Here is a 27,966-nt window from a genome sequence, read left to right as displayed (position 1 = left end):
GAAGAAAGACAACTTGCCCGCTGTTTGCATTTAGTAAAATATACACAGGAAGTATTTATTTTAAGTGTCTTAAATCATGATATATTTTGTCATCAGAGCAACAAAAACAAAATAAGAGTCACTGTATAGTATATCTGCAATAAATAACTTTCATTGTTGCATTAGGCAATATCAGTATTTCATTCTACACCAAAGGAGCAAACCACACATGTAGAATAAGCAAACCATAATACAGGAACATCATACCAGAAATGCAAAATATACACCAGAAATAGAAGTTTTTCATTTGCAGGATAAGCCAGTCTCAAACAAAGATAAAAAAACTGGAATGACTCAAATACAGGATACAAGTCCAACTGGATACTCCCCCCCCCCGGAAAGGAAATAAACAAATAGTAGCTGACTTTAAAAGCAATAGTGGCAACATTTGTATTCTCTTTTTTTGTAATATTGTATCTGTAATAAAATAGTCTTTACACCTTTTCAGGTCTGCTAATCAATTCTACGTTGTTTCGTATCATCTCCTAGATCTACGTTTTGCAATCTTAAAAGAAGAAAAAAAAAGTCTTGAGCCTTAGAGCTCAAAAGGCTTCCTTAAAAATATAAATATATATATTTGTCACTGCTTTGCAGAAGTCAGCCCCAGAGATTCTGCTCAAACAGCTTGAATGAACCTGTGTAAAAATTTGCCCATGCCAGGCAAGAATATTACCCTTTCTGAGGGAAGACAGCATCAGAATTATTATGAAACACCTGTAAAAAAATACATCTTTATTTTTTGTGTCCATACGGTCATTCTAGAGGAATCTAATGGTGAATTTGTCTAGGTACAGTAAACAAAACAAAAAATTGCAAACTTTGGCTTGCCTTGTAAACAGACTAATGCAGTATGGGCTCTGAACTCTCTCAAGAAGCCCTTATTTACTGCATTTATTTTAGATACATATCTTTTAGTAGCCAGACATGCAACATTTCAAGGAAACATCTATTCTGTACTTTGTGTTTACGAACATGCTACAAATTCAACGAAAGTCCCAACTGAAGTGGTTATTCCAAATGCAGCTAAGCACACACCAACTGAGGCCCCAAACAAGCACTTTTTAATAAGTTTTGACCAAAATCCTTGTCTCCCAATGGGTATATGATCAACTAAAGCATAAATATTAGTATATTAAAATAAAATTCTAAAGTAAAAATGCTTTTAGATGTTCTGTTTTGAAAAAGCCTGGAAGCGACAACTATCAGTAAAATACAACGCAATGTATATCACCTCTGGCATTTTCTCTCAGCTCTGCCTTGTGTGTGGTCTGTCTTTTCAGTACTAACAAGTACTTCAGAAAGACATTTTATAATATTGATTGTGACTTTTGAAAACAGTTACATAACATCTCCTTTTACTAATGAAAAATGGAACAGGGACTGTTCATTCTACACTGAGGTGTTGCAATAGCTTGCTATGTATCCTGTGGGATGTGAACATTTAGCAAAAACGTGCCGGGTAGTTTTAAATTGTGTACTACATGTATATGGGGTAATGAATATAAATTAGTGATATGAATGTAGTGCTCTTCAAATATTAGAATTCCTTAAGGCTTCCCTGACTACGACAGGGTTGTGGTGCATCAGAGTCACTTCAGGGCCTCATCTGGTCTTGCTCAGAACCACACAAACTCCGAGAGCCAGACATGACACACAGAGAAACAGGTAGGTGAGGCTGATGGGAAAACGCCTTAGCCACAGAGATGAAAGTACAACAGGACGCTGCACTCCAAAAAAGCATTCAGCAAAAGCAAAAGGGTACCCATTCATGCTTTCTGTTTGTTCTGTGTGTGGTTTTGTTTTTTCTTTAACTCATTTAAGAGGGGACATCAACAAGCAAATGTAGGTTTGATTACATACATTACATGGAATAGCCTGCTTGCAAAGGTTGAGTTCATTCACTGTTACAGATGTAGAGCTAGAGATGAGAGGTACTACATGACAGACAGCTGCACAAAGAAACCAGTACAAAAATTACACCTGATAGACTCCCCTGCCTTTTCCCTTGACACAGTATAAGAAATCTATAATGGATACTGGGAACAAGTTAAAGCACACTTTGACAGATGAAGGCACTATTGCAAGCAAAGTCCAATTACTATTTGTTTTCACATATACCCTTGGGCTAGATCTCATGTGAAGGCAGGAGAAGGGAGAAGAAAAGTATTTTAACTTTCCTTTATAGTAAGAAAAAAAATATAGGGTTCTTATTTTGGTGCACAAAAAAGCCAAAGAAAAATCTGAACTTCTTCATTCTTTAAGTGTTTCAAAATTCCAATCAGTTGTTTCTCCACTAAGTATTGTCTACCATAAAGTAACCATCTATTAAAAGGATAACATGAAACGTCCGGAACTGCATGATTAGTATTGTAAAACATGAAAATATATGTAATTCTCCAAAGGGTAATCAGAGCAGGTTTAACCCTCTTCAAAGTTCAGGATACGCTGTAACTCTAATTAAAATATATCCGGTCAGAATGAAATTTTGTGTTTCTGAAAACTTGAGTTTTCATAAAATAAGGTTTGTTGCTTGAGCCTGCCACAAATTGCATGATTCCACATACATCTGTAGACTGCTACACTTTCTTAATTCAGGTTCCCAATATTCTGACATCTACTGCACTTTATGCAAGTTCATTACCTGTCTGCTTTCAGACAACTTGTTTTCTACAGGTACCTGAGCCAGATACTGTAACAGGAAACCACCCAGATTCCACCACTGGAAGAGTATCCTGCCAATGACAGTCACAGGAACAGGAAGAGCCTGGAGGAAATTCCTTACTAGAGTACTCTGAGTCACCAGATTAAGCAGAAAAATACAAACCTGTACTGTTCCAGGTATACACAAAGTTTTCAAGAATTAAGATTCCCTGGACTAAAGCATGAATGAAAGAATGAGTAATCCCTGAATAATCCCTTCTTGTTTTTAAACAACAATGATTTTGTTTTACGACCCCATTTTCTTATCGTGTGTTTACTCAGTAATAGACCTTCCAGGTGGCAAATGCAGGCCACTTAAATAGCACAAACTAATGACGAAAAAATGGAAATTAAATACGACAACATCACTCTAAAATAGAAAGCTGACATTCTAGCCCAAGGGTTTCTGCTTTAACAGATCCATTCAGATCCATTCTCATTCCGGTGAGTAATCTAACTCGTCGTCCGCGATCAGGGCCTCAAACCCCTTGCTGGATTTCCCTTTGCTTTTAGATTTACTACTTTGCGAGGTCCTGTTGTGATCTACAGCGTCAGGCATGGCCTTCTGCTGGTACTGGTAACCCCTGTCCTGAGAGGGACCCCAGTCCTGGTACTGCCCACCCTCCTCCTGGGGATAGGAGAAGCCATCGTCCACAGTGAAGCTGTCGTCCACATCCATGTCATAGCGTTGGTAGGTGCTCTGGTGAAGAATCTCTTCTCGGGCACTGATCTCCAGCGTGCTGTTCCACATACCATAGCCGAAGTATATCAGTACACCTGCAGAGGAGCACAGACAGATACACAAACACAGAAGAATGGTGAATAGCTACGCTTGTAATTTACTTTCATCTACTTCTATGATTTATTCTGTCAGAATAGGATATCCTGTATGCAGTGCTATATCCAAGAGTTTATAGTCTTGCTCTGTCTGGAATATATCCAGCTTTACAGAGTAACTCAAATAGTTTGTCAGGAAAAGAAAATGTTAGGCAAATCCCCACTCCTCTTTTGGAAGCAGGTTACATCTCATTTTAGCAGAGATTTATCCAAAATCTCAGACAAGGATTGCTAGTAAAGATGAAAAGCATTATTATGTAGTTAACGTATCTTTAGAAGGGCAACATGAAGTCTAACTATAGAAAATACAGTCTGAATATCTTTGATTCACTATAACAGCATTGCTGTTAAATAAGAATCTTGCAACATAAGGCAATAGTATTTATACATAGATCATTTTCAGATTATATCAAAAAACAAGGTAGATTTACTCTGGCCTTGTTCTTATAAAACACTTTAGTAAATTAAACTTCTTTCCATTGCCAGATAATGCCAAACGCTGCAGTCCAAATGGGAACTTAAAATGTTTCTTGTTATTGACAACTTTAACTATAACATAACTTGAATTTTTGAATCCCATCTGGTGAGACTTTATTGTGAAGTTCTGATTTTTTGTAGGGTGACAAACAAAATATCTTGGTCTGCTTTATCCTTTAAAATTAATTTAGTTTTTAAAATGTCCTTTTCATTATTACCAGTTTATATCTAGCGTGGTTTTGCGTCACCAGCTTCGGAGAACATTGTTACTATGCAACCCAGAGACCAATAATTCATAAGCAGATGTATTCCAATTGCGGCCTGAGGATTTATTAATTTGAGAAATAAAATATAGCCTTCATCTTTAACGAACCTGTAAAAGAACTGTAGGGCTGAAAGAAAAGTTACTTCTTACTTTATTTTAACCAATTTAAAAAGGAAAAATTGTGTCTGTATACTGTATTGTTTGTGTACTCATCAAGGCTAGATAGACCCCGTGTGACTTGGAACAAGTAAGTAACAATCAACCACAGAGCAATTCTCCATAATGGCCCATAATGAATTACTGACATTTAGACTGTTTTAGAAATCACTATGTTCTGGTAACGTGACTTACATTTCACTTTTCTTTGAGTACCTGGCAACTTCATATGCTGTATTATTTTTTTTTAATTCTCCTGTCGTCAGGGCTTATCCTATGAACATAGTAGATTTCCAAGGCTAATGGGACAGGACATGTCTGTCAACCGCTCACTCACCCACAAAGCACCACACTGCAAAGCGGATCCAGGTGATGCTGGAGAGTTTGAGCATGAGGTAAATGTTGACAAGCATAGCAAAGGCGGGGACGAAGGGGACACAGGGAGCCATGTAGGGGAGCTTCTTGGGATTCTCCGGTTGTTGAAGGATGACAAAGACCAGGGCGCAGATGAGCAGGACCATGAGGACTACCAGGAGCACGGCCCACCAGCTCTGATCCGAGATGTAGTCAGCCCCAAAGATGATGAAGGAGCAGAAGATGAAGATGAGGATAAAAAGTAGCAAGACACAGGTGGTGACGGTACGGCCCGTGGCGGCAGTGGGCCGGTCCATCTTGCTGGGGAGACCCAAGCGGATCCTTAGGGTGTAGTAGCGGGGCCCGATCAGCTTCTTCAGCTTGATGAGATAGATGTTCTCAGACTCGTCGGCTTCTATCCCCGAGGTCATGTCCACGGTCCCGTAGTTGGGGTGGTTGGCGTTGTACGCAGACTTGTCCGACTTGCCAATCAGCATCTCGTTGTCTCCCAGTGAGGGCAGGTTCTTGGCCCCGCAGGTGTTGGTGGTTGGCCCTCCGTACTCCTCGCCCTCGCTGACAGGAGAGCAGATCTCTTTCTCGCACTCGGCCAGGATCCCCTCCTTCTTCTTGGTGTTCTCCTCCGACAGGAACTTGACGAAGCCGTCAATGTCGCTCTCCGGCTGGTAGCGCAGCAGCAGCACGCACACGGACACCAGGGTGTAGGCCAGCAGGGTGCCGATCGACATCATCTCGATCAGGTCCCGCAAACTCACCAGCAAAGACAGCAGAGCTGCTAGGAATCCAGAAACCACGCAGGCCACGGCGGGGGTCTCTGTGTAAGTGCTGACGTGAGCCAGGAACCTGAAAACATTCATCAGAATGGTGAGCTGCCTTTCGGTTCTTCAAGGCGTGACGAAAGACAAAAACGATTCTGTTTCAGAGGTCCTACGGGCTTCTAACAAAATCAACGTCACTTCTCAGCCATTACTTTCTTCAATTATTATTGTGTCCTGCAGAGCTTTTTGGAATCTTTCGTGTTTTATACCTCGGTTTGGAATTACTTATAAACACAGAAACGTGCCAGTCTCAGCAGCAGAGTTTAAACTCACCTGAAGAGCAACCCATCTCCTGCCATAGCGTATATGACTCTGGGCATGGGGAACAGGGAGCCCAGCAAGCTGACGGTCAGCCCAGCGATGGAGCCAATAGCCACAATGTACTTGGCAGCCTGGAAACCATGGACTACAAACATCTCCATGAGGGGGGACTCAGCATCAATGTCATTGTAGGGCACCATCAGAGTCAGAATCACACTCACCTATAGAATGAGACCAGACAGACAAATAAAATTGGCACAGCCTGTACCAAGTTTGTATAATGTAAGTTACTTGAAATAATCTTTGCTGCTTGAATATTTAATGTATTTTGGCCACAACAGCTAATTAAAAAAAAAAACCCAAATACAATACATTGCAGGAGGCATTATAGGTCATGAGGGAATCCCTCTTCAAATGATTGCTTTCAGACTGTATTATTGATATGGACAAACACAACAAAAAAAATTAAAATCCAATGATTTTTGCTATTAAAAGCCATCATCCTTAATTTAAATGTCTTCTGAGGTTTGAGTTCTTTTATTTTTAACTGATTCTTTTCTGCTTTTTTCCATCACGATTAAAGCACTAACAGCAAAATGAGGCGTCACGGGCAGATTGCCACAGCGGGGTTGCAAGTTCACAGATGGCATTATGTCGGTTGGTCACCGTGATGACAATCCAGAAAAATGCTGCTCATTTTTGCTGAATTTGGGGTTCAGGTTGCTTAAACTATGACTCTGGACATCTCAGCAAAAATGTTGAATCTTTGCTCAATTTGGATGCCAGTGATTGCAGAGAGACCATAACAAGCCTTGGCGCTGTCTTATTAGAGTGATTTCAGCCTCCGGCACTTTCATAGTCTAACCTCCTGATGAAGCATCACACTGCAGATACCATATCAGGTAACTTTATTCAGAATCTTTGAACGACATGATAATGTCTTAACCATCCCCTTCTGCAGAACCTGGTCTCTTCATCTGTGCTGTATGGAGTGCTTTTTCAAAACACTTTAAATAATTGTTTTGTGAGGCAGGAATTCTCCATCTGTTCATGGGCTCTGTTGGGCAGTGGGATTAGGATTGAAAGATTATGAAATTTAAAGTAGCAACAGAATAAAAACAAGCAGAATTTTGTCAGCAGCAGGAACAAATCCTTACACTTCAGAGATGAAGCAAGGGAAGTTTTGGTTTAATTAAATTGTACTGAAAATACAAATTCTGAGTCACAGTAATTTAACAAAAATAATCTGATATGCAAAAATCAAAGAAAATGGCTCACAACATGATACATGTGAACTAAATTCTAGATTTACAAGAATCTAGGATTTATAGCTAGTTTAAGAGATGTAAGGAAAATGATCTAATTGCAGCCAAGACAGTTTTATAATTTTAGGAGGTAAGGTGAAGACAGACCTACTGAAATTACACCTGGATACACGTATGTGCATAAATTACATTTAGTGTATACAAAGTGTAACAGTGTTGTTAGAAGATTTTTCTCATCTTTGTGACTTGTTTAATTAGCCCCCTTTCCCCTTTAGTGCAAGAATACCCTCTAAGATCTTTCTTTGTATTGTGAGACATATTTGGGTTAACATATTCAGTATTTTGTATGTGGTAACTTGTTTAGCATGAGTAAAGTCTTGTTTAATCTCTGACCCAGGGAAAAGTGCGGTGTAGACAGTTGAGGAAAGAACGAAGGTTCAAGCTTTTTCTTCTTTTTTTTGGTCTTCTAGTTTTTTTTATCAATAATGTTTGATAATCAGCCAGTGAAAGCTCCGTTTTCCTTCAAATGAATGCCAAAAAGCCTACACCGAACCCAGGATTTTGCAATAGTCTCTTTCTATTTTTTTGCTGAATTTTGTTGCTGTAAAATTGTTAAAAGCAGAAGTGCTGGGAAAGAGTCAGAAAATTAATTAATCGGCACTTTCCAGGTACACTTCAAGGACCCTATCTTCTGCTCCACACTGCTGCCCAGTTCCAGGTCCTGGAGTGGAGCAAACGTGGCTGGACATGCCGAGACAGAGAGACGTATTGTTGTCTTTCTCACAGCCTGGGACCTGTCAGCTTTCCTGTGTTTGTACTCTGAATTGAGTCCTAGGCCTCCTCGAGTGTGGGATTCTCCCGTTCCTCCTGGTAGTCTCCAGCTGCTTATTGAACAGTGCATCCACCTTCTCATGGAAGAACCACTTTTTTGCAGCTGTCAGGATGCTCCATCAGTGGCACAAGATGTAAATCACGAGACTGAGGACTAAGCTAAAATGAGGATTTACAGGATTTTTTTTACTGTAAGAAACAGTAAACATGTATGATCTCACACTGATCCACAGATGTTTTTTTAACAGAACAGCAGGTTCTCTGCAGCTGTTAATACGCAATCAGCCTGCCTTGCTGCCTTAATTTACAGCACATCAGCTTTATCTCAGAAAGACATTAAGTTGATAGCAGATTTTCACAGCTATCGAGTTTCCTTGGGGATCGCATCTCCATGAATGCCTCCAGTACCATATGAGACACACTTGAGTGTGTACACATTTCCTCTGAAAGATACATAGATCTTAATTAAATCTAAATTCAGTGTAAAGCTACATTCAAATATTTAATAGGCTGAGTTATGCACAATTTCCTCGAGAGGTGCTGTGGGGAAACACTGTGCAGACCTCAGAGGAAAGGTTAGGCAGCTGAGATATATACTCACGGAGACATAAGCAGTGAGACAGGTGACAAGAGAAGCTGTGATGGCATAGGGGATGGAGGTGTTGGGACTCTTGGCCTCCTCTCCTGTGGTAGCGATGATGTCAAACCCAATGAACGCATAGAAGCACGTGGCTGCCCCTTGCAGAACCTGGAAAACACGTTGCCATAGTTACCTTGCTGTCAGGCCTTTGCTTCATATTGGGTTGAATACTTAAGAGACTGCAGGGATGAGTGTGAAAGAAAGACGTGCAGAAGTGTTCATTCTGGACCTCTAGAAAAGACAGTTGAATAAAAACAGGATATCTTGTCTATCTAGTCACCTAGTTCTTTGCTGTCCCATTTTCTAAACAGAAGTAGATCAACCATTCTGCAGCTTTTTTAGGTTTGCGAAGCAATTCAACATTTTAGTTAAAGTACATATGTGCACATACACCAACTATAGTTTGTAATCTATGTTTAATAACATTTAAGAACATTTAAATCACATAATCACAATAAACTGCTTTTCTTGTTAATATGGCAATCACATATGCTAAACTTTCCACGAAAAAATCAGCATAGTGTGTATAAGCAGAATTGGCCTATTCCTATGATGAGAGTCTCAAACGTCAAACAATACTGCATTTTTGGGGTGACAGCAGGACCACCTCCTGCATACAGACTCTAGTGTGTGACTTTTAAAAAGTATTTTTTTTAAGTAGAACAGGCCTCAGTTGTTTAACTGAACTGACTCAGACATCTGGAAAGACATTAATGACTTCGATGGAATCAGTATTTCTCAGTTTCAATGCCAAGTACTGCTGGCTTGACTGGAGGAGGCAGAGTTGGAAAAACTCTCCAATGTTTGGTGTTGATGAGTTTTTATTGAGTTTTATTCAATTTCTATTACATCTATTATTATGTAACCTTAATTTTTTGTAACCTTATGTAACCTTAATTTTGTGATTTTTGTGAGCTCGCAGAAAAGACATTTCATTGCCAGCAACTACTGCTGCACGCTGTATTGTTGTGCATTTGATAAATAAACTTGATTTGATTTGACTTGATTTGCTTTTTAAAGTTAACAGCAGATCCACTGTTGAATTTCGAAAACTCACCCCTGACCAGCCATAAGGCAGGAACCTGCCGTTGTCCCAGTTTGAGCCGCTGACAAAGAAGAAGCCAGCGATCATCATGAAGACCCACACCACCAGGTTGATGACGTTGAGGACGTTGTTGAAGCCAACTGAGTTCTTAACCCCCAGCGCCACAATCACCGTCACCAGAATGGCGATCACCAGGGCTAAGAGGTCAGGGTAAGACTCCTCTCCTTTACCTAGGGATGAGGTGAACACAATGTGAAAGCCAGAGAAGAAACTGTCAATGTACTGTAGGGAGAGTGTTAAAAAACTGAAGTTCAATTATATAACACAAACCCAGAGAAAACACCCTCAACGTCTCAGAGCACTAAATCTGACAAAACCCACAAGGCCACCATCTTAAAAACTGAAGACATGCTCAGCCACAAAAAAAGCCGCACTGAATCACTTAAAGAATATTTTATTCAGCCTCTGTGAACAAAGATTCAGCCTCAGAGAACAAAAACACAAACCAGAAAAAAGATCCCACAGAGAACCTTTCTACTATTGGGAAGGATATAGCTTTGAAAACATTGTTTACAAAAAAGAAAAATCTGATTGATCTCTCATTTGAAATACTGCAATGATCCTTTGGGATATGTAATTCACAAATCTTTAAATCACCTTTTGGTTTTATATCCAAATTAATTTTGAGCCACAGAGATCAGAGGGGATGCTGCAATTAATGAATTCTGACACTTTTTATTACTTCTTTTTCACACGAAAAGGAAAGAGAATTGCTTTCCCTCACTGCTCAAGGATGGCTGTCACATTACAGCGCATGTGAGCCCGGGGTCGTTTCTCATGTGATAGTTCAGGAAATGTCTGGATGACAGCAAACTCCTATGCCTGTTGTAAATTATTGTAAGGATATGGATACAAGGAAATACACATAGTTATATTTATTTTTTACATAGTATAAACACTGGTAGCTTGCCTGGGATCGACTGAAGTGGAAGTTCTCTTTTGCCTCAAAGAAAGGTAATTGACAAAATGTTATCAGCTAATGGAGGACAGGGGATTTCCCAGACAAACCGAGCTTACGTGCTCAGTTCTGGTCAGGCACCTTCCCCTGGGATACAGTAGGCAATATTTTGACTGATGACAGAAGATTCCCATACCAACCAGATAGGATAAATAGCAATGGATGTATTAGCCCTGACTAACTCATAACATACTAAGGGAGCTATACCAGAATCTTCTCATCTGCATGCCCAGAATGTATTACATATTCCACCTGCAGCTCTGCACTGAAGCAGAGTACATTTGTCATTTTTAACCTCTGCTTAAAAACCGTAATTCAAAGCCAAGACAGAAAGAAAATAATTTGATCTGCATCATCTCTAACTCATGTACAAGCAGGCAGACCACACAACACCAAATATTCATAAATATGAGATGCTAGCTTGAATGGAATCATTCGTCTTTGTAGACTTTAATCACCTCCTGCCCAAACAAACCCTCATTATGTCACATTCTGTAATTCGTGCACTTGGTCTTCTTCTAAGAAAGGTTTTCCATTTTCGTTAAATGTTATTTCAGGGCACCACGCAATTTTCCAGCCACCACAGTAAAACATTTGATTCTAGCCTGTACCACAGCAGAAAGTTTTGATGGTTCATTTTCGAAGGTAGTAGATAATTATTATGTATTACCTTAAATAAATGAATCAGACTTCTCAAATGTCAGCTAACAACAAGCTGAGTGTTGCAAGGGTTTGGTAGGTTCCTACTGGTCAGAGTATCCTTACGACAGAGACCCTGTTGGTCTCCCAGCTGTGATTTCAGTGCCATCAGGAGCAGTTGCATCATTGCCCTCTGATTTGGCTCTGTTGTCGACTATTTGGACTCTCAGTTTGGAAATAAAAGCTGAGGTGAAACTGGAGGCCTGCATATCTTTCTCCCTCTTGCCAAAGTGCAGACACTCTGATAGTGAAACAAGCTGACTGAGAACTGGCAACTCCAAACTAGTGGATAAATGACTTGCATTTAAAAATGCATACACAAGACATTTTAAAAACTGTTAATGAGGTATTGGGGGAATTTCATCCAGGCAGAACTTTCTTTTTCATTTTGGCTTCATTTCACCACAGAACATACAAAAAATGTTTTATATTGTGAGTGTTATGCTTTCCAAAATAGTAGCAAGAAATTTAGATAAGCACCCGAGCACTGTTCAAAAGGTCTGCTAATTGAATTTTGTGTAAGCCAGCTATTATACAGTGCTCATCCTTTAATCCCTGAAAACTGATTTAAACTGTATTTTATTGTGGAAAGGGGACCTCACATGAATGAGGACATCTGAACTCATCCCAAGCTATCCATTCCCTTTTCAATACAAAAAAATGCAAAGTGCACTCCACTGAGAGTGCAGACAGCTTTTAACACACACCTTTAATCACCTGCTGCTGCCAGAATAAAGCCTCAATTTAAAAGCTGGAACTGTTTGCAGATTCAAAAACCACACAGGCACAAAAAGGAGCAAAGGAGACAGAAGTATGTATGTACAGTGAAAAGCTTATGAAAATAACCCAAAGATTTTTATAGTAATGTTCTAATTCAGTGGGTCATTGCTGGGAGATCTCTGTAAAGGAATATACTTACAAACAAGTAAAGATCAAAGTGTCTCAGGAAAACCTTCAAATCTTGGAGACAGATGGAGAGTCCTATTAAAGAGTATTTCTGTAGTTTCCAAATGTCTGTTTCCTCTTTGTTTCCTTTCATAACATTACCGAGCTTTGATGAGCGTAAATTTCATATGCTTAAATTGATACCAGAGATTTTGTAACTGACGGAGATATTGGCGTAGAAAGCAAGGGAGTGCAGCAGTCTTCCAAGCAGGTGTAACGATCCCAAAGCAACGCAAGGAACTGCCCGTGTGAGGAAAGGGAATCTTTCTTACCCAGCCCATTCAGAGTGCCGACGTTGTTGATCATGAAGCGGCTGATGCTGTGATTGGCCAGGGAGTCAAACATGCTGCTCAGGGCGCTGGCGCCGGCCGCTGTCCCAATCAGATACTCCAGGATGAGGTTCCAGCCGATGAAGAACGCCACAAACTCCCCAACGGTCACATAGCTGTAGGTGTAGGCGGATCCCGTCGTCTTCGGTACGCGGACGCCAAACTCGGCGTAGCACACACCTGAGGAAGAAATCGCAGTGAAAGAAAAGGAAAAAACAGCAGTGACTCAAGGGTAAGACAGCTGATCAAGGAGTTTAGCTGAACATGGATCTGCTTTACATTTTGCAGGAGAACTTGCTATTAGGTGGTAAGTATAATTGGGAACCTGTGAAAATGTCTTTTAACTTGCTTTTTGCCAAGGAAGACAAGGTAATACTAGAGTTCTAGTGTCATGATGTTAAATTAAGGCCTGTATGCATGACCTCAAACACCAATACAGCTGTTCCAATAAAGCTGTGACAAAGTTCTGCACATTGTTTGAACATGTAAGTGAAGAACTTGTCCTGGACAAATGCATTACAGGATTTTAAAGCTCAAATCTGTTTCAACCTTCAACTGTTTTCTTATGTCCCGTTTACAATAAAAAGCAGAGAAGGTCTTCCTAAGCACTGTTGAAAGCAAGTGTTGAAAAAAAGAAAGTAATTGGGGGTACATTAACAAGTGCATGAACACTTGATTACACATAGCCTGCATAGGCTAAAACAAAATCATTTGCTCATTCAAAATACCTTTTTAAGTGGAACAATGGTGGTTAATATTGACCGGCCAAGCCATGTGAAAAGATTCAGTAATGAGGCTTTTGCTGGAGATCAGCAAATCTGAGTGTCACACACAGTCTATCTAAAGTGATTTAAAGCTCCCTTGACAAATGACCTACTATTAAACAGTTATCTATCTTGCAGGAGGGCTCTTGCATTTAAAGAGTGTTGATATTACCAAACTGAGTTTCCGGGGAGAAAGTGGAGTGATCTGTATCAGCTGCTCTGAGCTGCCATTAAAAAGGCTCTAGCAGGGCACTTCATGGTAGATGGAGCATGTTATAGTGATTGCCACATAATTGGGCAGGACAGGGAGGCAAATGCCTGAGAGTTTTCTTATTTACATGGAGCATCACGTGTTCCAGTAGGGGAAATTAAAATAAAAACCTGATAGACTCTACTTCAATTCTAGAGTGTAGGCTGAATTTCCTGTCCATAAATATAATGAGAAGCTTCAGCTAGATGGTAAGAGAAAATACATCAGAATTGTATATCTCTTGAACTGATTTTGGGTTTAGTGTCTGTGTCTTTCACAGGTCACGAGTAGCCTTAAACTGGTATTTAAATGTCACCATAAATGAAGTAAAGCAAAATTGATACATTGTGCTTATATTTTAGAAAATGAGAAGAGCTCTTTTGAAGGAGAATATAATTACAGAGCTTATAATGTTCTGAGGTTATTCTGGTACCAAAAGAACATGCTGAGATTTCTGTGATCTAAATTTTAACCATTTTAAATGGTTATGAACATTAAATTGCAAAAGTAAAAGTAAAGTAAAAATATCACATACAAAACACACAAAAAAACCTTCTTAACAGATCTGTGATCAGTTTTAATTGTTTTGGACATTATTTAGATGACTTTTTCAAGACAGTTTTTTTTTGTTATTTTGTAAGAACTTCTACAGACCTGGTACAAACAAATGGAGTATTCTACAGTTTCATGCTGTGGACAATGGACTCAATAACCCTTCATTATCAGAAAACCACTTAAGACACTCCTGGTAAGAATCTCAGCAATGTGGGGGTGATTCCAAGAGCTTGGGGAGCAAAGCAGGACTACACTCTGGATGGGACATCAGTCCATCACATCGGTCCATCACAGGGCTCACACGCACACTGGCAGTTCAGAGACACCCATTATCCCAACAGATATGCCTTTCGAGAAAAACAGCACATTTGGCAGCGATTCCCGCGGAGAATAAGCAAACTCCACACAGACAGCACCCACCCGAAATCACACCCAGAAGCCACCGACTGTGAGGCAGCAGCAGAGACCGCCACATCATTGTGCAACCCTACATGACAACCAGCGGCACAGAACCGTTCACTCTTTACAGGCCACTCAAGAGAGCTACGGTACCTGACAGAATGGAGGCCACCGCGGCGATGATGAAGGACACGATCACTCCAGGCCCCGCCATTTCCTTAGCGACCAGGCCAGAAACGACATACATCCCCGTGCCCACGCAGCTGCCCACCCCCAGGGATACCAGGTCCACCGTCGTCAGCACTCGTGCCAGCTTGGTGCCGTGGGGCGCGCCGGTGCCCGCCCCGTCCAGCATCGATTCCACCGGCTTCGTCCGCAGGATGCGGGAGTGGAAGGCGTACCACGCGGCCCCCCATTGAATCCTCCGGGGGTCCAGCTTGGCGAAAACCCCGCTCATTTTCTACCCCAGTGGCAGGAGGCACACGGGGGGGTTCGGGCAGTGGAGTGGAGAGCCGAGTGGATATCCGCTGCCGACTACGAAAGGAAAACGTGAGGCGCTCTCTTGGAGTCAAACGAGCTGCTGAGCGAAGGGTCCTCCGACTTCCTCACTTTCACAGGAGACACCTGTCAGCTAGGATCCGCATGGTGCGATGGGCCGTCCCTCTCTTTTATGACAGCTCTCTGGAAAACAAACAGGATGACATTAAGTGCTGTTAACGGCCGGCTGTCAACACTCTTTACAGCTTTTACAGTGGCAAAAGTAGGAACGAGCCCCGGGGATACAATTAAACTCCACCTGCAAAGAAGGGGTCGAAGAAGACAAAGATGCATTGCAGGCTGCCGTGAGCCCCGTTTTGAAAGTGAACAAAAAAAAAACACGCACGTGAAAGAAAGACAATAGACAAAAATATTAACTAGATCCAATAAAATCAAAATGCTAAAAAAATTAACTACTAGGCCCCAAGAGTTTTTTTTTCACATCAGAGCCAACACCGTTAATATGAACGGCAGCTTGCTACTGCTGTCTCATCGGCGCTACAGATAACTGCCTGACAATTACAGGGTGTAGAAGGCAGTACAGCTAAATCAATGGTTGCAAAGAATCCCAGTCCACATTTCTAATTAGTGGGTGGTAATTATGTGAGGTTGTGCTGAAGTTCCAAAAGCTGGACTAATAACTAAGGCATAGTGGACGCTTGCCTTTTTTGTTTTACAAAAATCCACACAAAACCAACATCACATGTGAAAATATTTTACTTTGGGTAAGACTTTACTTGAGACTTCCAAGCTGCGAGCTCCTGCCTAATGGCTAACTGCTGATTTCCAACTTACTCAATTATCATAATCAATTTTTGTGGTGTTGAAACTGCCAGCCTTCCATTATTTCAACTGATTGAACTCGGGATATCCAACCAAAGGGTGTCTTGTTAGGCCTGGGAGTAGCTCCATCTCAGTATGGCTTGCTCTGTTGGACCAGGAGCAGGATAGGCATTTAGCCGTATTTAAGTACCTGACACAATATGCCAGATTACGACAGTACTACAAATCACCTTACAGCTCACAACTAGCAACCCACCAAATCTCAGCAGGTGTGAGCCTGGTCAGTACCTGGATGGGAGACCTCCTGGGAAAGCCAAGGTTGCTCCTGGAAGAGGTGTTAATGGTGGCCAGTAGGGGGGCGCTCACCCTGCAGTTTTTGTGGGTCCTAATGCTGCAATATAGTGATGGGGACACTATACTGTAAAATAAAGGTGCCATCTTTCGGATGAGACAGTAAACCGAGATCCTGACTCTCTGTGATCATCAGGGCATTTCTCGAAAAGCATAGGAGTGTTACCCTGGTCTCCTGGCCAAACTTCCCCCTGGCCTTTGCCATTCATGGCTTCTTACTAATCCCCATCTATTAACTAGCTTAATCACTCTGTTCTCCTCCCCACTGAGAGCTGATGTGTGGTGAGCATACTGGTGCACCCTGGCTGCCATTGCATCATCCAGGTGGGGCTGCACACTGGTGGTGGTTGAGGTGGTTGAGGGAAGTCCCAGTTACCTGTGAAGCTCTTTCAGTGGAGTGTCCTGAAAAGCACTATTTAAGTATCAGGAATTATTATTATTATTAAATGCAAAGGAACCACCAACTAAGGGTTAGGGTTAGGGTTAGGGTCATTGCTCTCCTTCCTGATCCAAAGAACTGCAACCTGACTGAACTCAAACAGGAATCATTTTCAGATGAAGGAAAACAACACACTTGAAATTTAAAGGCAGAAGAAGCCGTGTAGCAGATTTAGATTTTTTTAATGCCTCATTCTTCTATCCAATGCCTCTATACATAAATACAGATCGCTCCCCAGTAGTAGATGATTTATCCATGTTGTTTTAGTAGGATTTAATAAAAACTCTGGGGTCTTAAATATTTATCATTTGCACCTGCTTCATTTGTAGAACTCTAGATGAGTGCAAATAAAAGTAACTTTGTTAGATAGCACGAATCAACATTGAAATTAACCTAATATAATAACAACTAAGACTTTTACCTGTCTTAAAGAAGCACTGAGACAGCTCAGTAGAGGTCAATTTATTTTGATAACAGATGGAAAATGTACTTCTGTCATTAATTCTGAGCTACCAAAATCCTCCTAATTTAAAAGAAAACAAAGACAAATCAAAATATATCTAATTATAACCGTGTTGCACAAACCCCCTGTCACTATGGTAACCCTCTTCATTAGACTTGGAAATAGATCATTGCAGCAGCTCATTGCTGAAGAAGGCACACAGGCTTTGAAAATACATCAATAATAGCAGCACACCGAAACTTGAACAAAAGGGCTGCTTTTCATTCATATGATCCTTATTTTTGTGTAAGAAAATGCAGAATATGACAAAAAATGATGAAGTGTATATAAGAATATTCTCTTATAAACCAGAACATTTGACTGATACCTTACTTAAACAAGAGAACAAAGCATCTATACACCTTCTCAGTACATAGCCCAGCAGTATGCACAAGTCTTCCAGCTGGGAATTACTTTTCAGGTAGTCAAGTGATGGAGATAAACCAGGGTACATGCTCTGTGCCTGGCTTTTAAACCCACACATCTAATTACAGACATTCACTAATTAGTACTGCTGTCAACTGAGAGAAAACGGAAATCCACAGATTGTGAAGTGCTGTGTTGTCTGCGTTGCAAATAATTAGTGGTATTTTGGATCTGCCAGAGCAAATAATTGTGCGTGAAAAAACTCAGCCGGTGTGTTTCCCAGCATTATCGTCCATATATGGAGCATTATGTCCATGTATGGTAAAACCACTTAACCTCAGTGGGAAATTCACAAGTACAATACCTAATCAATATTTTAGATCATGAGAGCAAATCATATGACATTTAATGACTTCACAGAGCTTTCAATTTCAGACATGTTCTCATTTTTCCTATCAAAAGCAAATACGCATGAATGAGATGCTGTCTGACAAGTTTGTGTTCACTGTACAATTAGAGGAATAACAGTATCGTATTGTAGTAACAGGTGTATGCAAGTTTGTCTAGATTGATTAAGCTGAAGTATCTGACACACAAATTGTTGTTACCTGACAAATATCCAAAGTTGCTTTCCCACAAATTAATTAAAAGCAAGTCATAAGGTATTCTTTTCTCTGACTGTAATATAGCAGCTGCCATTTTACACTGAAAAAATGTTGTGTCTGATCACACTTCCTCAGAGCATTCTTTATTTATTGATCATTCATTATTTGCAAAGTGCCTCAGGTCATGTCTGTGGAGGACAAGAGGTTTTTATAATGTTAATGAATATGCTAATGTAAACTTTAAAAGCACAAGACAGATATTAAAAATCTTAAGCTGCATGTCTCATCAACCTATTGAGGATTTCTTTGCAATTTTAATTAGCAATCAATTACATGTAGAATAGGAAGCTTAGGTTTAATGCATCCAGTTTGTAGTACTGATAAAAACAATAATTTAAAAGATTTCCTAACTATAAAGAATCAAGATATTTAATCATGCTACCATTATTTTTCTTAGAAACAACAGAATACCTACTGTAGGATGATTCATGATGTGTTTCTTTTACATTCTTGACCTAGAAGGTGAACATTTTGCAAATGATAAAAAAATAGATCCAGGCACTGCAGACCATGAACAGCATAATTGTCTTGTGAGCCCCACACCACTCTATTTATAGACAAAAAGCAGATGGTCTACCTTAGCCTTTGGAACTCCTTCAAGATTAATTGATTACAATGTAAAGAAAAGGTCTTTCTAGCATTGTATTGTAGCTCACATATCAGGAGAGGAGTAGATGATGTCAGGCTATGGTTTCCAAAAACCCTTTGATATTGCTAAATGCATGTTCTTGATAGGCTTCAGTAACTGTCATTGACATGGAGGAGAACAGAAATGAGTAACATCAGTCAGAGTTCAAGGCACAACTGTGCTGAGAAGACCGGCACAGCAGTCAGCCTCCTTAGAGAGCAAAACTCTGATCTTTCACCCAGAAAATTAATTTCTGCTGAAGGAATGAAGAAAGGAACAGAAACATTAGTGTGGAAAATCTTTGTGCACCGTTACTGCAAAAGTAACTGGTAATGGAAAATCCATGTGGCAATATAGCTTCAACACCTTTCAGTGACTTTTTCAGTATGGATGTATCCGAGGATGTCATTGCTGCTCTTGGCCATTTTGGGAGCCAGCAGCTAAACGTGAATGTCTTATTGCAAAGATCGACATTGGAAACACAAAGAGGTGTGTTTTAACGTCATCTTGTATAAGGTTTCACAGCGAATCAAAAAAGAGAGACTTTTCTTTCAGGACACATCTGAAAGCTGTGGTGTAATTAGTTTAAAAATGTCCTTGGGAAAGAGCTAATACTGATTTTCAGAAAATATTTTCTTAAAAAACAGCACTAATACAGGAGACCGGTTTGCTGTGAATGAGTGTTAGTTTTTACTGGTTGTAGGCAACATTGATGATCTGTCTGAACTTGCACCGATTTTTTAATAAGAAGAGCTGTTCTTGAAAAACATGCAAAATAATAACAGAAGGAGAGTAGCTAATAAGAATGCAATGAGAGCTCAGAAACATGATTAGTAATTTATGTCTTAGGTTGGGTTCACTGCATACACCATAATATCATCTCTGCAACTGTGCATTATGTCAATTCTTAACCTCAACTAATCTCATCCCCTTTTTACGGTAAACTCTCTCATTGCGAACATATTGAAATAAAGCACCTGCTTTCCTCCGTGATAGAAACACAGGCTAGCCACAAGGGAAAACATGCTTCAATTTCCATCAGTCTCAGCTCCTGTGGTATTTGTGTTGCGAAATAATGTGGGCTGTGTTTTAGACAAGAAAGAGAATTTACTTCTGCAAGGTTACAAGTGCATATCACCAGCACCTATCATCTGCCCCATCTTTGAGAATATTGAGAAATATTTCTATTTAAGCTAAGCCAGCAACAAGAGTGGGTGGATTCCCAGGCAGCATAATAAATGGGAAGCAATTTTAATGAGAGATAACTGGCCTTCCTGTAATTCACCTCTCTGCTGTTATGCTCTATAAGAATACAGGATGGAAAAATAGAGGATGGAAAAATACAGGAAAAAATAAAGGTAAAAAGATAAAAACACATGATGTGACAAAACACCAACTAATTTTGGATCACGAGCAGTCTTGTGAAATTTCTGAACAAACATTGGAAGTTATAAAACATGGTTTAGAAACAAAGACAATTTTGGGAAAACAAAGACCATATGGCAATAAAACTGCCATATCTTCAGCACAATGTTTAGCATTATTGCATGCGTGAAAGGCATACTGCTCATTGATATCCTTGAGAAGATTTAAGGGGGCATGAATTTTGAAAGATGCCAAGAAATGTCACTGCAAAATGCCATTTTACAGCCTGCACAATTACTTTATATTTTTACACAATCTTGCCTTAATCTTTCAAAAATTAATGCTTTCTTAATAAAGATGTAATAATTTCTGTTTTCATCCCATATGCAGACTACTGTTTTATAACTGAGGAGGTAATTACCTCACCTAAGAAATTATTCACATTTTTCCAAGGACACATGCCCCATATTTTTGGCAAGGACAAATTAATTATCTCACAGATAGCATTTCTTTTTGAATGAAATTAAGTGTTAATGTATCCAGTCTAGGAGACAGCCCAGCCCAGTCTGCGCATGAACTGAGCAGTGTATTCATTAACAATGGAGCCTTAGTCAGGGAAAAGATCCATTTTCCTTAGCTTTGAGTTTTATGTAAGGAAACACATGCTGCCAATTACAGAGAAAGTGAATGCCTCCCAAGTTCCTAATGCTGATTTAATCTAATCTGTCAGTAGACACGATCCTAACTTGTTTAACAAAGACCTCAAAAACACTAAATACTATCAAATTCCTTCAGGATAACATGTATGCAACAAACTGAAGCTTTTATCAATCTGAAGGGTCTAGTTATTTGTGAGAATCTAGTGATATTTCAAATTATTGGTAACTATCAAAGCATTAAGGGTTTTGTACAGCTGGAACTGCACCTGCAGAGAGTACCACACCATCTTCCACAAGCAAGAATCTGACAAAGCAAAGAAAAGGGTGTAGCCAGAAAACTGTACTTCATTAGCGTGGTTCTGAGACACTGTCGGCGCTTGTTTGCAGCCTCTTTCGAATGTTCAGCGGTGTGACAGGCATTGTGAAAATGCTAGAGGCCGCACAGCAATTAGTTCTCCCTATGATTCTGCAGTTTTTTTAAGGGGTGGGGTTTCTGTCTTCTCTGTGAGAATGGTTCTGTTCAAACATTTGCAGAATCTTTCATTTATACAGTCTATCCCTATCTAGCAATGAAACAAATTAACAGGAGACTGCACCGTTCCCAGACATTTTGCCATTACTGATATGTAGTTTTTGTTTAACAGATATTGAAACATTCTGCCTTTCAAAACATAATACTAAATGCAGGCACTTTCCACTAACAATTCCTACTGTGCCTCATTTTAGGCTTTATTTCAGGTAAAAAGGAGTGCTTTACAGCCTTAATGTTATGTCCCTGCCTGTATTTCAGTGCACGTTCAAGATCATAACTAAATTGATTAAGCATACCAATGTGACTCATTTTGTCTTTGGTTCTGGGCTTTAATATGCAAAGGTCCTATTTGACAGGAAGGAAAATTAACTCTCTTGAATTGTAGTGCCAGTTTATACTGTATGAAAGCTGGCTAGAACACTGTAAACCTAAGCAAATCAATGAGGTCAAGCAATATTATTGCAGCAAAGCTGTGAGTTTCTCTACCACTCAGGCTTATCAGAGTCTTCCTCCTCTAGTGTGATAGCAGTGGAATTGACCATGCTTGGTCTTTACAATACAGTTTAGCTCATTCTAAGTAGTGTTTAATAAATGGCAAGAATTCATTAAAAAGCAAAAAAAAACCCATAAAAACAGTTAAGAGCACCTCTGCTTTCCCATTTTATCTTGACTCTGAAATGTACTGTAATTTGACAATGGAGTCATAACTATTAAAATGGGAAAACAGAGAACTGGCAAACAGTGCTCATCTGGTCTCTTTATTTAATAAGTTGCTGATAGAGATACAGATGGGCTTGGCTGATGAAGAGCCGTTGATTGCATTAGACGTTTCTCTGCAGACAACCTGCTGACGTCACTGCTGGGGTTTCATATTTCAGTCACAGACACAAGCGGGTGAGTCAGCCACTCGCTGCTGACATAAGCAGGGTTAAAAGATCAGCTGTGAAAAACATCCGAAGAGTTTCATAAAAGAAAATGCAGATGGAAGTTGTTGATTTTTTTCCCATTCTTAGACAAAAAACAGATGACTTATTTTTCTAGTAAACTGGCATGGGAGACTTTTTCTTCCCAGAAGTAAAACATTTAGGATAATAAATTAACCCTGTTACTTTTAAAACATTGAACCTCAAAACAGTAAATCTTCTGCCTCTAGGGATCTGCATTGTGTACCCTTCAGAAAACAATGTGGGTTGTGTGTTTCTAGTGAGATAAACACAGTTGTATTGTACCATGAGAAGACAGTGAGCATTCCAACAAATGTGACGAAGCTGTATCCTTCATAGCTTAGCCTTTGTAATATGGTTCTCAAAATCACTGCATTTAACATATTAAGTATTTTATGTTTCTCAGAATAAAATAACATATTATCTGAATGTACAACACAACAATCATGGCAATAGTAGGTACAAGTGAAAATATGGTACAAAATTAAATGCTGTTGTGAAACATTTTCCATCCTCACAAAAATCCCCTTTTCGTCAAATCAATAGGAAGTGTTCGTTGAAGACTGCTCTGATGTCAGTTCTAACAAATGTTTAAAACTTTATCACGAAAGCACAATAGGTTTAATTTAGCTTTTGTATTGGAATCCCTAACGACCAATTCACAAAAAAATGTTTTGGTTAGAGGAGCCACACACCTGCATTTTTGCATTTTGTCTTTTTATTAGTAACACTAGATTAACTCACAGCAATGCCTCTGATATAGGTCTTACACCTTCTGTCCCTGAGAGTTCCTGATCAATGGACAACAGCTTAGGAAACACCAATACTGCTTTAAACTAAAAAGCATACCAGGTTCTGATGGCAGTGCACAATAAAGCCAAATAAAACGCATTTTAATTTTCTGCAATCAGTTCTTCATTCTTACAGGAATAGTTTTGTGCCCAATACAGATCTCTCAAACACATAAGCATTCAGCTGTGATTGTTGTTTGGTCTTCAGAAGTGAACACCTCTATTAGTCAGCGTTTATGTCAGAGTAAATATGCGATTTTAATCAAGGAAGCACAACATTTTTTTTACATTCAGAAAATAAAAGGAGGACTCCTCCGCAGTGTTAGTCTACAGATATCTTTTTAGAAGCAAATAATTGGTTATTCTAATGGAAAGACTGGAGGGAATCCAAGGGCAAGCAGTGCATTTAAGTATTAACATTGACAGCAAGGCATCACCTTGGCTGGCACGATGCATCCAATGCTATGCCTATTGCAGCTGAAGTTGACACATATTAATTAACCTTGAGACAGATACGCTTAGCCATATTCGGAAGACGAAAGCAACATTTCTCAGCATGCCCAAACCCTCCAGCAGTGATTGTCTGGAGAGACTTGAACAACGTACCCCTGTTCTGCAGAAAGATAATTACAGTGGTGTGAAAAAGTGTTTGCCCCCTTCCTGATTTCTTATTTTTTTGCATGTTTGTCACACTGAAATGTTTCAGATCATCAAACAAATTGAAATATTAGACAAAGATAACACAAGTAAACACAAAATGCAGTTTTTAAATGAAGGTTTTTATTATTAAGGGAAAAAAAAATCCAAACCTACATGGCCCTGTGTGAAAAAGTGATTGCCCCCTAAACCTAATAACTGGTTGGGTCACCCTTAGCAGCAACAACTGCAATCAACCGTTTGCGATAACTGGCAATGAATCTTTTACAGCACTGTGGAGGAATTTTGGCCCACTCATCTTTGCAGGATTGTTGTAATTCAGCCACATTGGAGGGTTTTCGAGCCTTGACCGCTTTTTTAAGGTCATGCCACAACATCTCAATCGGATTCAGGTCAGGACTTTGACTAGGCCACTCCAAAGTCTTCATTTTGATTTTCTTAAGCCATTCAGAGGTGGACTTGCTGGTGTATTTTGGATCATTGTCCTGCTGCAGAACCCAAGTGCGCTGCAGCTTGAGGTCACGAACAGATGGCTGGACATTCTCCTTCAGGACTTTTTGGTAGACAGCAGAATTCATGGTTCCATTTACCACAGCAAGTCTTCCAGGTCCTGAAGCAGCAAAACAGCCCCAGACCATCACACTACCACCACCATATTTTACTGTTGGTATGATGTTCCTTTTCTGAAATGCTTGGTTACTTTTATGCCAGATGTAATGGGACACACCTTCCAAAAAGATCAACTATTGTCTCGTCAGTCCACAGAGTATTTTCCCAAAAGTCTTGGGGATCATCAAGATGTTTTCTGGCAAAACTGAGACAAGCCTTTATGTTCTTTTTGCTCAGCAGTGGTTTTTGTCTTGGAACTCTGCCATGCAGGCCATTTTTGCCCAGTCTCTTTCTTATGGTGGAGTCATGAACACTGACCTTAACTGAGGCAAGTGAAGCCTGCAGTTCTTTGGATGTTGTTGTGGGTTTTTTTCTGACGTCTTGGATGAGTTGTCGCTGCGCTCTTGGGGTAATTTTGGTCGGCCGGCCACTCCTGGGAAGGTTCACCACTGTTCCATGTTTTTGCCATTTGTGGATAATAGCTCTCACTGTGGTTCGCTGGAATCCTAAAGCTTTAGAAATGGCTTTATAACCTTTTCCAGACTGATAAATCTCAAGTACTCTGTTTCTCATTTGTTCCTGAATTTCTTTGGATCGCAGCATGATGTCTAGCTTTTGAGGATCTTTTGGTCTACTTCACTTTGTCAGGCAGGTCCTATTTAAGTGGCCTGGGTGTGGCTAGAGAAATTGAACTCAGCTTTCCAAAGATGTGATAAACCAGAGTTGATTTAAGTTTTAACAGGGGGGGCAATCACTTTTTCACACAGGGCCATGTAGGTTTGGATTTTTTCCCCCTTAATAATAAAAACCTTCATTTAAAAACTGCATTTTGTGAACTTGTGTTATCTTTGTCTAATATTTCAATTTGTTTGATGATCTGAAACATTTCAGGAAGGGGGCAAACACTTTTTCACACCACTGTAGATATGAATCTAAAACTATACCATTATATCAAATATTTAATATAGCTTTAACCTGCACGATTACCCGTATTCATTTTATATTAAGGAAAAGGTACGGGCGGAATTATGGAGACATTTGCGTCATATGTTTGTTACGGATTAATCTTTAAAATAACTTACGGTTCAAACAAGCGTTTTCGCGAACTCTAATGGAGGAGCAGTTCAGAGGTTCTCCTGTATTCGTTTTATATTCATTTTCGGAATGAAATCTCTGAGCGAATCGAAACCTTATAGCAATTTAAAAGAAAATCTTTTCTGCACCATTCATCTACAGCTAAAACGTACTAAAATTATTACTGCATTTGCATTATATATATATATCTTCTTATGGGACTAAAATAAGATAATTTAAAGTTTATCAACAATACATAATATGGGCATGACAATATATTAACACTTTTAGAAGACTTTAAGTAGAATAAAAAAAAACATTTAAAATAAAATGTCCATTCAAATAGAACCAAGTGACCTCTTAGGGAAATCTTGTTCTGGTATTCATTTTAGAACGATTAAATGCGACATATGATTAAATAAAGTAAATCTGAGGTTGTGTTGTGTACGACATTATTTACTTAATACGTCCTAGACACAATAAGCGAGCCCAATCACTATACAGTATATAGCTACTGTCCAACATGAACTGTTGGTAACTTCTAATTACAAAAACCGTCAGAAGGTTATAAAAAGAATACTGACAGAGGGGAATGTTTCACTATGTATAAACTTGTGTCCTCTATGTGTATAAATATGTCAATGCCCACAGATGAAAATTAAAATCTTACATACATAATAACTCTATGTATACTGTACATACAGTATAAACTCGCTCTTCGAAGAGCTGGTTACAACATTCAGCACCACGGTCAGCTCCTCTTAAAAGGAGATATTTAAGAAGCGTCGGAAAACAGCAGGCCTGCGTCTGGTCAACTCCTGCTACCAAGGCTTTACTTTTAAAATACTGATGACACTTATATTGTCCTTTTATCCAGAGAGTCCCATTTTTCTTAACCATTCAATAACCAACCAACCCTGCACTTGCTGTATAGAGCTGCGGAAATGATATCCCATCGTGGAAAACAGCGAAGAGATCTATTTTGTCCAAGCGGAAACCTGAGTATTAGGTTCCTAGGGATGCTGCCGTACACAATTGAGATACCTGAAAAAAAAAACAACTGTCCTAAACACCGAAAGTAGAGATCTATCCGCTTTGAAGTGGGTGTGCACAACAATCCTCTAGTAAGTCGACAATAGATTCGTCATATATTTATGCTATGGGAAATTTGACCTCAACACATCTTGTTTCACAGTTTTATCAACGATAATTTTTACATCGTAAACGTGTGATATGATCACTGTTTTAGGGCATCAGGTCTATACCCCCTTTGTGCAAAATTGGTAAACGAGACGCTATATCAAATTTCATTCCCCACAGAGTTTCAACACTCGGAGCTCTAAGTTTAAATAATTGACTTTGCCCTCTGTTGAGATGTAATTGTCCACCACAGTTGGGTTAATAAAAATATTAAATAAAACTGAATTCAACCGACTGCATTAACTGCATTCAGCAAGGTTATATTTTTTGTAATACAACAGTATTTCTCTCTAATACATACTCAAAGACATACATATTTACAAGCAAAGTAACACAAGTACACCTGTTCAGCTTTAAAAGCGCAGGTTTAAATACCTTCATTAATTCCAAACATCAAGCCTCAAACTAAGGCTTCTGCTGCAGTTCAGTCAAGCATCGCCTCAGAGAAGAACAAGCCAAACCCAAGCAAGACTTATTGCAGGTGCCTTTTCAGAGGAGATTCTGTGCATTTCCGTTCTTGTATATGCACAAAAAACGCCACACGGGTCGCACAATCGTCCGTCTGCGCCATTTTCACATTAATAGACAAAATCCTATTTAGAAAAATAAAATCACTCACGTTTTTCGCCCAACGGATTAATGGATTACGATGATTTTGTCAAGATCCATTTTCAAGGCGGTATTTGCCCGCATCCGGGGATGGCAGCTACAGTCGGGAGAGATCGCGGATGCAAAAAGATCTTGAATAATTTAGAGGCTTTCTCACGTGATCCGAGACAAATTCATTATTTAACAAGATGCCCCCCATTCAACAGCTGCATACGTCAACGACGTTCTGATGTCAGCTACCTTGGTTAGTATGATCTGGTTTATGTCTTTGCAGCGGAGTACCGAGCGTGTATTGCTCGAGAAAAGCAAAAGGATTCAAAAATCGCGAGTCACATCGCGTGGATCATGGGCACTGTTCCTGCAGGCAGAAGACAGAAAGAACATAGTTCAATAACGAGTTGAAGTAGGCAGGTTAGATTGTGGTTTAAAGCACGTACAGTACATGAAGTCTATGCCCTTTGTCTTTGCCCTTTGATAGACAAAGCGACTTGTTAACTCAGAACGGAAATCAGTGAATTTTAGAGTAAACTGTAGCCATAAAGATAATAGATAATCTAAGGAAAAACAAACCATCAGACATCGTTAGAGAC

At 39.6% G+C, this 27,966-nt stretch overlaps 1 protein-coding gene across 2 annotated transcripts; it reads right to left on the bottom strand.

Moving 5' to 3' along the window:
- Positions 1 to 23: 23 nt before the first annotated feature.
- Positions 24 to 27,722, bottom strand: slc7a14a (solute carrier family 7 member 14a). 2 transcript variants are annotated; one of them, XM_088614272.1, is made up of 9 exons: positions 27,387 to 27,722; positions 16,274 to 16,376; positions 14,819 to 15,346; positions 12,641 to 12,877; positions 9,719 to 9,936; positions 8,623 to 8,769; positions 5,938 to 6,146; positions 4,812 to 5,689; positions 24 to 3,516 (listed from the first exon to the last, which is right to left on the bottom strand). In XM_088614272.1, the coding sequence occupies exons 3-9, from the start codon at positions 15,120 to 15,122 to the stop codon at positions 3,176 to 3,178; spliced, it is 2,334 nt and encodes a 777-aa protein (XP_088470398.1). In that variant the 5' UTR covers positions 15,123 to 15,346; positions 16,274 to 16,376; positions 27,387 to 27,722; the 3' UTR covers positions 24 to 3,175. The 2 variants fall into 2 exon arrangements, with proteins under 2 accessions (XP_088470398.1, XP_088470390.1); XM_088614264.1 differs by lacking the exon at positions 16,274 to 16,376.
- Positions 27,723 to 27,966: the final 244 nt, after the last annotated feature.

This window comes from Lepisosteus platostomus, chromosome 2, assembly GCF_059453375.1.
Source record: "Lepisosteus platostomus isolate fLepPlt1 chromosome 2, fLepPlt1.hap1, whole genome shotgun sequence".
NCBI lineage: Eukaryota > Metazoa > Chordata > Actinopteri > Semionotiformes > Lepisosteidae > Lepisosteus > Lepisosteus platostomus.
This window is presented reverse-complemented; position numbering and strand designations above follow the sequence as displayed.